The sequence below is a fragment of the Aedes albopictus genome, chromosome 2 (genome assembly GCF_035046485.1).
Source record: "Aedes albopictus strain Foshan chromosome 2, AalbF5, whole genome shotgun sequence".
NCBI lineage: Eukaryota > Metazoa > Arthropoda > Insecta > Diptera > Culicidae > Aedes > Aedes albopictus.
The window spans coordinates 309228722-309241459 of NC_085137.1; the positions used below are offsets into that span (position 1 = coordinate 309228722).

The following is a 12738-nucleotide window of genomic DNA, read 5'->3' on the forward strand; positions in this document are numbered from 1 at the left end:
AGACATCAGGATCATCCGAAGATGTAATATCCACACATCCAGGGAAGTGTGTGCTGAATAAGCATTCCAGAACTTCCTCATCAGAGGAAGTCAGATCGCCATTTGGCAAACGTTCGTTCACCCGGAAATCCTTAGATTTCGCAAGGAATTTGTTTAACCGACTGACTTCACTCAAGCTGGAAACATTTGTACAAAGGTTTTTCCAGCCGGATCGTTCAGCAGACCGGAGAGCTTTCGTGTAGGCCTTGCGAGCCGACCTGAAAGCCTCCGAACCAGCCGAACGTTTCCTGAGTTTCGCCAGATCAGAGTTCCACCAAGGGGTTCCTCTTGTGATCTTCACAGACCGTAGAGGGCATGCTTCTTCAAAAGCTTCCATGATGAAGGCCGTTGTAGTATCAACGGCATCATCTAAATCACTTGGAGTGTCAATGGATGGTGAATATCCATGATTGACTGCAACCAAATCAGTATAAAGATCCCAGTTTGTTGACCGAGGATTCCGCAATGTTTGCGAAGTAACATTTAAATGTTCAAAAACCTGGAGCCGACAACCTCCACTCCTACCGGGAACTCTAACCTCAACACCTCGTCGTACATGACATTCCATAACACCGGATCCAAGATGGAACCTTGCGGGACTCCTGAGGTTATGTAAAAGCACTTCCGACCCACCTCTGTGTCGTAAACTAGTACTCGATTCTGAAAGTAACTTCCGAGAATCTTGTACAGGTACCCGGGTGTTGTGGCGGGCAGCCAACTCAGAATAAAGACGGTTCCAAGTTTTTGAATAACAGCAACGTATATTAAAAACTTCCTATAACAATATATAATGTTTGTTAGAAATGGGAATCATAACTATTGGAATACACTTACGTTTAGTGCTTTATTCTGATTGTATATGGTTGTTTTATGTTGCAGCAAAGTATATAGAGCAAAATGACCTGTGAAATATACGCGATACGATAACTAAATGTTCCGGTTTTCAACAGTCTAGTTAAGGAACTTTACCCTTTCTTGATAGCTACAACTCTTGCACAATTTCAACAATTTTCACCTCAGCCTATGACGTAATCTACTAAAAAAAAGGACTTGTCGGTAACTATTTAATTTTGACCAAATCAAGACCTATCTTACCACGAATTAAAGATAATCAATTCAAAGTTATTAATTCTGTGGATACGATTTACTGCGTGGAGGTTTATCGTGTTCTAGACTTGATTGGGAAAATAGAATATTAAATTTGGATTTCATTTAAACATCAAATATCACGCACTCGTTATCCCAAGTAAAAAAGGTAGTTTTCCTAGTTTTAGATCACTATAAACTTATTAATAATTCACTTTGACTCCGAATTCAGCATGAGCATCTGGCAAATCAAACCACCTTTTTTCCTGGTCTATTGTTCGTGGCTTTCGACGAACGTCAGTGAAGTATCTTGACATTGTTCCCCAAGCTGTTGAAGTTTCGATTTACCACAGCTGACCATAACGTTCGCTGATGTATTGTGAGATGCGCCGACCGAGGGGTCGTAACAGCCCCCCCCGGGTACGCCAGGTTCCTGGCTTACCGATCCATCGCGTCGAACATCGAGTACTGCTAACTTCGTAGCCGGACGCTCGTAGATTCCACTGCTGGTCTGAACGGTTGCTGTTCTGACTTGGTTATCCTTGCTCGTTTTGATAGCGATGACACGCCCGAGAGGCCAGCAGTTCCGAGGAAGTCCAGGATCTACTACCACCACAACATCATTCATACTAATCGGTTCGACCTTATTGAACCACTTAGATCTTTTGGTCAGCTCCGGAAGATAATTGCGCAGCCATCTTCGCCAAAAAAGATTCGCCTCTGCTTGTGAGGCTCGCCATGCTCGTCTCAGAGAACGACTACTATCGTCTAGGGGTGCTGCAGGTTTCAACCCGCTAGAGGACCCCAACAAAAAGTGGTTCGGGGTTAGAACTGGAGCATCAGGGTCATCTACAGGCACAAACGTCAACGGTCTAGAGTTCACAGTATTTTCTATTTCGATTAGTGTGTTGCGCAGGGACTCATCGGACGGATTACGTTGAGGTTTCATCTTCTGTAGGCTCGTTTTCACCGAGCGGACGAGTCGTTCCCAACAACCACCCATATGTGGAGACGCAGGTGGCAGGAACTCCCAATCGGTATGAGGACTCACAATTTCTCGTATAACACGCTCTTGATTCATCTCCTTCAATGCTGCTTCCAGCTCTTTACTAGCCGCAACGAAATTAGTACCACGGTCGCTGAAGATTCGAGTCGGTACGCCCCGTCTTGCCATAAAGTTTCTTAGCGCCATGATGCACGAGTCAGCGGTAAGAGAATGTGCAACTTCTAGATGAATTGCCCGTACTGTTAGGCAGGTTATAAGTACGCCCCACCTTTTTTCGAGCCTTCGTCCAACTGTTACATACATAGGACCAAAATAGTCCACGCCGATGAACGAGAATGGCCTCGTGAACGCTGCAAGCCTTGCCGCTGGTAAATCACCCATCAACGGAGGGACTGGCGCAGCACGCTGGTTTATACACTGTTGACAACTTGTTCGAATACTTTTGCATATCACTCTTAGCTTTGGGATGTGATATACTTGTCGTAGCTCGTTCACAACCGTCTCATGATTACAATGGTGATATTTTACATGGTAGTTTTGCACGATTAACCTTGTAACGCAATGATCCTTAGGAAGTATGACTGGATTCCTGGTATCCATTGCGGCATATTCACATTTGCCAATCCTTCCTCGCATTCTCAATATTCCATGGTCGTCGAGAAATGGGGAAAGGTTGTATAGAGAACTCGATTTTGGCAGTTTATGTTCTTCATTGCCGGAAAGTACGCCGATCTCCTCAGAAAATGCCTCCTGTTGTACTTGTCTGTAGAGGTAACCAGAAGCTCGCTGCAGTTCGTCCATGGACAATGGACCATCTTTTCGTTTTTCTTTCACGACGGCTTTACGAAGATTATCCATGTACCTAAATAGTCTTGCTGTGGTACGCAGAAGCCGCTCCCATGAACTAAAGTATTTCAAATCGATGACCGTTACAGGTAAAGCTGCGTGATGGAACAGATGTCCTCGTAGCTCCTCTTTTGTGGTGGTTTTAGTGTTGTTTGTGGGTTCTTCTGGCCATTTTTCACAACTTTTCCAAAGAAACGGTGGCCCTTTGAACCACCTGCTGTTACTTTCGAGATCCGGATGTTTTTGCCACTTGGTCGCATCGTCAGCAATATTATCTTTCGAACCAATCCATCTCCAGTTCGCAATGGTAGATGTTTCAAGCAGTTCGCTCACTCGGAATGCCACGAATTGTGAGTAGCGTCTATGATCTGACCGTATCCAACACAAAACATCTCTGGAATCTGTCCAGTAGATACGCTCATCGATTTTGAACGAAAGCGAATTGGCCACAGTTTCTGCTAATCTTGCACCGACAACTGCAGCCTGAAGTTCCAGTCTTGGGATGGAGATGAATCTAAGAGGTGCTACCCTTGCTTTTGCTGACACAATTGCACATTCTACTACACCATTTTCCTCAAAACGTAGATAGGTAACAGCGGCGTATCCATACTCACTCGCGTCGACAAAGGTGTGTAGCTGGATAACAGTATTCTTTCCCAAACTCGTAGCAACTCGATAACAGCGTGGAATGCGAACAGACTGCACTTGTGGAAGAATTTGCAACCAGTGTACCCATTTATCATTCAACGAATCCGGAATCTCGTCATCCCAATCTACCCCTGCACGCCAAACCTCCTGTAACAACACCTTCAGGAAGATTAACAGGTTGGAAATAAGGCCCAACGGATCGAAGATCGCCATCAACGTACGCAGCATTTCCCTCTTCGTCGGTTTCCGTATCCCAGCAAGTAACTCACTGTCGTGCTTCGAAGATAACTTATAGGTGAATGTATCAGTGGCGGTACACCACCACATGCCTAATATTTTCTCAGTTACTGTTTCGGATGCTAGATTCAGATTCATCTCACTGGTTTTGGTAGCGTTCAATGCTTTTAAGACCGGCACAGAGTTGGAAAGCCAGTTCCGCATCTCGTATCCAGCTTGGGCGTGTACGAATCTGATGTCTTCTGCCAGTTCTACTGCTTCAGCTTCTGTTTCGACACTAGCCAACATGTCGTCAACATAATGCTTCTTGATAATCACTTCAGCCGCCTCCGGAAACTGCTGTTCATGCTCTTTTGCGTTTAAATTTTTCGCATACTGCGCACAACTTGGTGAGCAAGATGCTCCGAATGTCATAACCCGCATCACGTACGTACTGGGTTCCGCATCGGTCGAATGTTCTCTCCATAGAAAGCGTTGGCAATCTTGATCTTCTTCAGCGACGAGTGTTTGGTGAAACATCTCTCGAATGTCTCCGCAGATGGCCACCTTCTTTTCCCGAAACGAGTACAGGACAGAATTTAATGAGACTAGTTGGTCTGGTCCCTTGAGGAGCATCATGTTGAGAGAGATGCCCTGAGTCTTTGCTGCAGCATCCCACACAATACGGATTTTTCCAGGCTTGTTTGCATTGAACACAGGAAATATTGGAAGATACCAAACCCGTGATTTTGGTTGCATCAGCTCCGTTGGTGTTAGCTTCCGAATGTAGCCCTGCTTTCTGTAGTCTTCCATCTTTGAATGCAACACTTCAGCCAGCGTTGGATCCCGTTTCATTCTTGCTTCTAGACATCGAAAACGCTGCAGAGCCATCGGTTTGCTGTTTGGAAGTCTGAACTCTTCAAATTTCCATAGAAGACGAGTTACGAATCGACCGCTCTCGGTTCGGTACATCGTTTGCAAAATTGTTTGTGCTCGTTGATCCTCAGCTGACACTACTAGATGCACGGGTTTGGAAATACCCATGCTTTCAAGCGAGAAATACTCCTGCATGGCACGATGTAGATTGTTGTCGATATTCTCACAGCACATATGTGCATTCCATTCATGATAACCACTGAATTCGCCACCATCTGCACCACCGTGGACAATCCATCCAAGACGGCTTTTTGTAGCAACCGGCTCAAACATTCCTCCTTCCCGACCCTTCTGTGGGTAACCTAGATGCGTGTTATTACTTCCTATCAGAAGTCTGGGTTGAACATCTTCATACGATTCAGCTGGAACTCCTTGAAGATGATGATATTGTTGAACAAGATCCTCCATACAAAGAGATTGACGGAAAAGTCCGAGGTTTGGAACTGTGTGGACTTCTCGCAGATGATACTTTTTAGAAGTTCCTGCTGTACCAGAGATCTCGAGTTCTACCTTTTTAGATTCATTTTCAAGTCGGTGCTTATCGCCAGTCCATCTTAAGCATATGGGCTCTAGTTCACCGTTTAGGTTCAGTTCTTCAGCGAGTTGCTCATCCATTAAGGTGAATGCAGATCCATCGTCTAAAAACGCGTAAGTTTTGACGATTTTACCACGTCCATACAACACGACTGGTACGACCCGGAATAGCGTTTTGGTAGAGGATTTGTGATGGGCATTGCAGTTCCTTTCATTCGAGGTGGTCTCGCCTGTAATGGGAGTACCTGATGGAGACTTTTGGGGTTTCTCCGATGTTCCGCTGGTACGATGTGTGTTGTGGAGCAGTGGATGATGCTTGAATGCACAACCGTCTTGACCACAAAGTTGTTGCAGTTTACAGACACCCTTATGCCTTTTCAAACATTTTCTACACATACCATACTCTTTAATTATCGTCCACCTGGAGTTGTAGGTGAGATCCAAGAATCGCTGGCACTTTGTTAGTTCTAGACAACTGCCTTCACATACGGGACATAATGATGATGACGATTTTGGCATGGTGGACGCGGCGTCAGGTTCAACCTGTTCATCACTATGCACGTTGAGAAAAGCTGATCCCTTCTTCTGAGTACGAGTACTTTGGAGCGACGCTATTGGGCAGACAGTCTCAGCAAGGTCATAGAGCCAATCAGCGAACAAGGAAAGATGGACAACCGCGAGAGAACGACGATGCTTAGCCCAATCCAGTTTGATTGCTGGCGGCAGCTTATCTACAAGCTCTCGTAGAAGAACAACGTTGTATGAATACTCTTGCAGTTCACAGGCCTCGATTGTAGCGCAAAGGTTCTGCACTGACAGCGCGAACTCGACAATACTGTCAAGCTTATCCACTTTCGGACTCGGAGTGTCACTGATCTTCGCTATCAAATTGTGAACGATGACTTCTGGATTTCCGTAAAGCATTTTCAGTGTAGTAATGATTCCCTGGACATTGGAAGGATGCATTAGCCTGCACTTCACTGCTTCAAAGGCCTTTCCCTTGAGGCATTTTTGGAGCCTTAAGAGGTTTTCCTCCTGTGTGTAACCGCATATTTCCGTTGTGGAGTTGAACGTTGAGTAAAATAACGGCCACTCTTCTGGAGAACCACTGAAGATCGGTAGTTCGCGCGAAACCGCCTGCCGAGCAGCAACGTGGCTCTGCGATAGGTTGTATTCAAACCCAGATTGCATCTGAGGACGCCGCGGAGTTGATCGTTGCATTGGATCAAAATTATGTACACTGGAGTTTGCAAATCGTATGCTTCTGGCTGGAGCTCTGCTGCTGTCCTGAGCACTCTGTCTCTTAGCTGATATTCCGCTGCGAAAGTCTTGGGGCACCGTAAGATCGACCATGTTAGCTGGTACGGCCGGCGCTGGTCGTAAAAGAAACGTATTTTGCTGCAGTTCTGATGGTGGTAAACGATCATTTGGAGCTTCGCGTTGCAGCCAAGAGTTAACCTTCTCACTGGCCGTATCTTCTCTTATGTCGATGTCGGATGTAGACGACGTTTCGCTGGCGATTTCCTTCAGCAATTCGAATCGTTTTTGAAGATATTCTCGTTTACTGGCTTCTTCCTTTTCTTGAAGCTTCCTTTCTTCATCCAATCTTTGTAGTTCCAACTGGATTTGCTTGTGTCTTGTAGATGTTTTCGAACTTGCAACCCTCGAAGACTGACTTTTGTTGTCCACCAAACCTTGACCCTTTGTGTTTAGTGGATTGCATGGAGGCGGTCCCAGCGGTGCTGTCGAAGACGGTTGGTGTACCAACGATGGCATCGGGACACTACATGACGGCAGCGCTTGTGGTCCTACAGAAGATGTTTCAGCTACTGCGACGGCAGCTGGTGGTATAAAACTTGATGTCAAGGAAGCTTGTTGGTTTACCTGTAAAACCTCCGTAGGATTGAGATTTGGTGGCAGCGCTTGAACAAGATTAGACATCACTGGAAACGGACTCGAAAAAGCTGGTTGACTCGATGAACTGAGAGGAGCGCATGAAACTGGCGGGGCAATCGGATTTCTAGGCAGCATAACGTAGGGGTAAGGATATGTACCAGGGGGTCTATACATTGGTATGGCTGATGGTCCAGCTGTTACTGGAGAGATTTGTGACCAAGACATGTTCACGTACTCGAGGGGTACCGTACTTACAGGAGCTGTAGATGGGGCTACGGTGTACGTCTGCCTCTGTGCACCGGTATGCGGTACGCAAGGTGGGCATACAAAGCTCTGGTTCTCGTTGTCGGAGGGTATACCTACACAGGCAGGATGGTATTGGTTACCGCACACGAGACACTTCCAATAACGTCCGTTATCCGCAGTACTGCAGACTTTGCATTGTTTCGTAGGGGTTGAGCTTGCAATTCCGTGGCTTGGCAGACTGCCCTCGACGTCGATAGATCGGTTGGACATTTCCACGGGTGTTTAGCGAACGCACGGCTCGATAAACGAAGTTTTTAACTTGTTGTGGCGGGCAGCCAACTCAGAATAAAGACGGTTCCAAGTTTTTGAATAACAGCAACGTATATTAAAAACTTCCTATAACAATATATAATGTTTGTTAGAAATGGGAATCATAACTATTGGAATACACTTACGTTTAGTGCTTTATTCTGATTGTATATGGTTGTTTTATGTTGCAGCAAAGTATATAGAGCAAAATGACCTGTGAAATATACGCGATACGATAACTAAATGTTCCGGTTTTCAACAGTCTAGTTAAGGAACTTTACCCTTTCTTGATAGCTACAACTCTTGCACAATTTCAACAATTTTCACCTCAGCCTATGACGTAATCTACTAAAAAAAAGGACTTGTCGGTAACTATTTAATTTTGACCAAATCAAGACCTATCTTACCACGAATTAAAGATAATCAATTCAAAGTTATTAATTCTGTGGATACGATTTACTGCGTGGAGGTTTATCGTGTTCTAGACTTGATTGGGAAAATAGAATATTAAATTTGGATTTCATTTAAACATCAAATATCACGCACTCGTTATCCCAAGTAAAAAAGGTAGTTTTCCTAGTTTTAGATCACTATAAACTTATTAATAATTCACTTTGACTCCGAATTCAGCATGAGCATCTGGCAAATCAAACCACCTTTTTTCCTGGTCTATTGTTCGTGGCTTTCGACGAACGTCAGTGAAGTATCTTGACATTGTTCCCCAAGCTGTTGAAGTTTCGATTTACCACAGCTGACCATAACGTTCGCTGATGTATTGTGAGATGCGCCGACCGAGGGGTCGTAACACCCGGGTATCCTCAGACGCAAGAGTGCATCAGCAATAGCAGACCAGCTGGCGCTATTAAACGCATTTCTCACATCCAGAGTCACTACCGCACAAAAGCGAATTCCCCTCCTCTTAGGCTCGAGTGCTTTCTCGGCGGTTTTTGTAACCGACAAGATAGCGTCTACGGTGGACCTCCTCTTCCGGAAGCCGAACTGGTTACTCGAAAGACCATTTTCGCCCTCGGTTAACCTCAACATTCTATTAAGGATGATCTTTTTGAGCACCTTCCCCGCCTTGTCGATCAAGCATATTGATCTATATGCCGACGGGTCTCTGGGTGGTTTCCCCGCCTTTGGCATACTCCGCCTCATCCATACTTCCATAGCAGACCTGAACATCTCGGGAGCCTCTGCAATAGCTACACAGGTTCGGAATCCCATCCGGACCTTGGGCCTTCGCCTTACCTACGCTAAGAGACTTTGCTATCCCCGCAAGTTCCGCAACGGTGGCTTTCTCCTCATCGCCAGCCCCAGTCCCCGGCTGTCCTACGAAAGGAGGCCAAGGACTAGGATCATATCGCGAAAAAAGCCCTTCGATGATCCCCTCCAACATCTCAGGAAATTGCTCTGTAGCAGCCTTCAACATGTTTAAATCGATTTGAGATGACGAAAAATGTAATTAGATCAAAATCAAAAATTTGGGTATTAGAGGGTTAATCATAATCACTTAACCTAATTTACAACTTTTTGTCCACTAGAACACTACGTGAGCGATTTCAATTGGCAGCTGCACACACATTTTTGTACAACGCCTAAATGTATTCTTTTATTCTGCTATATCGAACTGGTTGTTTCATGTGCTGCTTTCATTTTCTACCCTATCATGGTAGAATGATGAGCACGATGGTGTTGAGGTGTGGCTGTTATTCCTTTTCCAGTCCAACTGAGGGTCGTCCAATATGAGTTGCCATTCGCCGATATCCAAATTTCCAGGTCCGTTAGAGCTATATGCCCAAAAGAGCGTCAGCCGCTTTCGAAGGAAGAGCAACTGACGAAAAATTGCATATGCCGGGGCTGGGATCGAACCCATGACCATCCGCTTATGAAGCGAACCTGTGACCACTGCACCACGGGCTCCGACTCACCTCTATCCCTTTGACAAAGATCTCTTCCGCTAAACTTTTGTAGGCGACACCCTTGCGCTCCTTAGCGCACTTCAGCTCCAGGATCATCTCGCCCGTACTAGTACGTCTGATACTGTGCACGTCGGCTCCCAGATTTACGAGCTTGGCGTCACTTTGCATCGCCTTCAAGATGTCCGAATACTTCGACTGTTCGGTCTTGATGATAAGTGCATCGTTTTTCTCGCGCTTGGCACCTACTCTTTTGCGCTTTCTCGACTTGGCGTCCCTGAATTCCTCTACCTGCGGCTTCTCCTCGCCTTTTTCGGCCCGACCTTCGTCCAAGGAAGGTCCTCCCCTTGGTTCGCTTTACTCTGTGGTTGCTGAGGGCCAAACAATAATCGCAACCTCCTGTTGCCTTCCATCCGGAACGGGCCAGCCTTTGCAAGTCCACCCTTCCCAGCTTTCCAGGATGCCTGGCTGGGGTCCGACTTACCGGCATTACTGCCGACCTTCGGGGTTAGTATCCTTCTAGTCTTGCGGGCACCGCCAGAAAGCTCCTCACTTGACGGCTGCCTCACCCGCTTCTGCAAGTACTTATTACGAGAATTTGCATCCACCACCTTTTGGACTACCTGCAAATGCGGAGGCCTCCGTCTAGGTAGACTTCGTAACCCTTACTTTCACACGTTCCGCCGTTGGCTGCCGCATTCTTCAAGAGTCTGACATGATCCTGCTTGGCATCGTCCATCGACTTACGAAATCGCATCAGGGCCGTTTTCAGGTCCTTACTAATATTGCCAAGCTGCTGCTCAGCCAACTCGATTGCGGGCAGTCCTTCTCTTTTTTGGTTGATGGCCCTCAACAACCACGCTCCGTCCAGTATCTCCACTGGCTGGCTTACCGGGTGTGGATTGGTGCTCCCACGCTGGAGCTGCAGCTTCCCGCTCTTACTTCGTCGATTCTTCTTAACGGGGTTAGCCTTGCCACTACCACTACCTCTTGTTGTTTTTTTTTTTTTAATTTGATTTGTTTTCATGTTTAAATCCCACGAGTTGCACGTGAAAAGAGGTCCACCACGCCAGAGCCCCTACATTAACGCGGCAAGGGACAGAATACTGTGGAGGGTTCCCAGGTACCCCACAGGCTCCGTTAACGATCGAAGATCTTTTTCACCCCCTCGATCACTCATTCCTCGACACCTTGAATTGGGATTAGTAGTCCTATTTTAAGCCGGCGACTACGCGGCTGACTTGCAAGCGGAAGTGTTCGTCAGGCCCCGGAGCTATAATCCTTGCTGCCCCAGTGCTCCATACTCCTGCCGCCTTGGTCCTTCATGTCTGCGCTCCTCATACCCTTTAGGTGTTCGTTGAAATGCTGCTTCCACCTGTAGATTATCTCGCGTCCGTTCGTCAAGACGCTTATCCCTGCATATTTCGACTCGCGGCATGGAGCCTTTGCGGAATGCGTTGAGCTTCTGATAGAACTTCCTCTATCTATCGTCGAGTCGATCGTTTTTTCGACTTCGTTCCACATACCCAACGTAGCTGTTAGATGCATTGTTGGTGTCTGCTTTTATCGTACTTCAGCAAATTTTGAGACGAGCTTCATTGAGTTCGCCCTCGTCCGGAACGCTGCATTGAGATTCTGCGTGTAAGCGGTGGCAACATTCCATCACTTCAGTCCCTCGAGGTTGTACCGGATCGGTCACCGGTACCGTACATAATTGATGATGGAAAGTTTAAGGCGCAATTTGACGATTACCATGTAGTGATGTGCTGGAAATACGTGCTACGCATGTTTATGTTTTTGGAGGTGGTAAAATCGGTGTCAGGCCATTCGGCCGAAGGTCATTAGGGTGAAGGCCTTTCGGCCGAAGGTCATTAGGCCAAATGGTCATTAGACCGCATGGTCACTTGGCCGAATGGTCATTGGGTCTTATTTTAGATCTATGACAAAAGGTCGAAGGTCAAAAGATCGAAGGTCATAAGGTCGAAAGTCGAAAAGTCGAAAGGACAAAAGGTCGAAGGGTCAAAAGGTCGAAGGGTCAAAAGGTCGAAGGGTCAAAAGGTCGAAAGGTCGAAATAAAAAAATAACTAGGACAAAAGGTCGAAAGGTCGAAATGACAAGCGGTCAAAAGGTCGAAAGTTCGAAATAAAAAAATAATAACTAGGACAAAAGGTCGAAAGGTCGAAGGGTCAAAAGGTCGAAAGGTCGAAAGGTCAAAATAAAAAAAATAACAAGGCCAAATGTCGAGAGGAAGAAGGTTGGAAGGTCAAAGGCTCGAAGGCTGTAGTTAGTAATAAAACTGAATGGCCAGGATTCGTTAGGTACCGTCGTTGGGGGTGAGAATGGGTCAAAAAAGGATACTCAAAGATTGTTTGTTAAATAACAAATAAAAATGAAGTCGGAATAACTTTTTATTTGGTATGTATACTCTTCTATGTGGTAATGGTAGTTTAGCAAGAAAGTATCACGTTATATGAATTGCTTACTAAACTACAAATGATTGAAAATTGACCCAATCTCACCCCTTAGAGGGGGTGAGAATGGGTCAAAGTATTCGAAATCGCCTATCTGAGAATAAAAATTAATTTTATTGATCATATCTAGTAAACCTACTTTAAACACAATGTTATCATAACAAATAAATATTTAGGTAATTTTAAAGGTGATTAATCCACCTAAAAGGGCCTAATACAACCGAAAAAATGGTTGAAATTTGATAAAATAACTTTTTTATGCTGTATTGCCATTTTTAGCCATCATAATCATCCTCATTTAGAGTTTCAACCTTCATGAGAGGAGGGGGTATTACAATGAGGGAGGGCGCATTGAAAGATTGATTGTAAAAAAAACATGATAGTTTTAGTATACTGCATAAGAAATGTTTAACCAAACCCTCCGTTATAAACTCTTATGTACATGATCATTGGCCTCTATATTGCTAAAGCATATCATCCATCTCGAGATAGAGGAAAGCTATTTCTATTTTGTGAGCTTACGATATTGCAGTACTCTAATGATTAGCTGATGATTAGAGGAGCTGTCCAAATGCATGGGTGTATT

General features: G+C 45.4%; 1 protein-coding gene across 1 annotated transcript; it reads right to left on the minus strand.

Annotated features, from left to right (window-relative positions):
• Positions 1-1396: 1396 nt before the first annotated feature.
• LOC134286665 (uncharacterized) lies at positions 1397-7723 on the minus strand. Its single transcript, XM_062848317.1, has one exon. The coding sequence runs from the start codon at positions 7721-7723 to the stop codon at positions 1397-1399; it is 6327 nt and encodes a 2108-aa protein (XP_062704301.1).
• Positions 7724-12738: the final 5015 nt, after the last annotated feature.

Excerpts from the sequence above, each read along its gene's own strand:
- LOC134286665 (XM_062848317.1), bottom strand. The coding sequence starts at position 7,723 with ATGTCCAACCGATCTATCGACGTCGAGGGCAGTCTGCCAAGCCACGGA.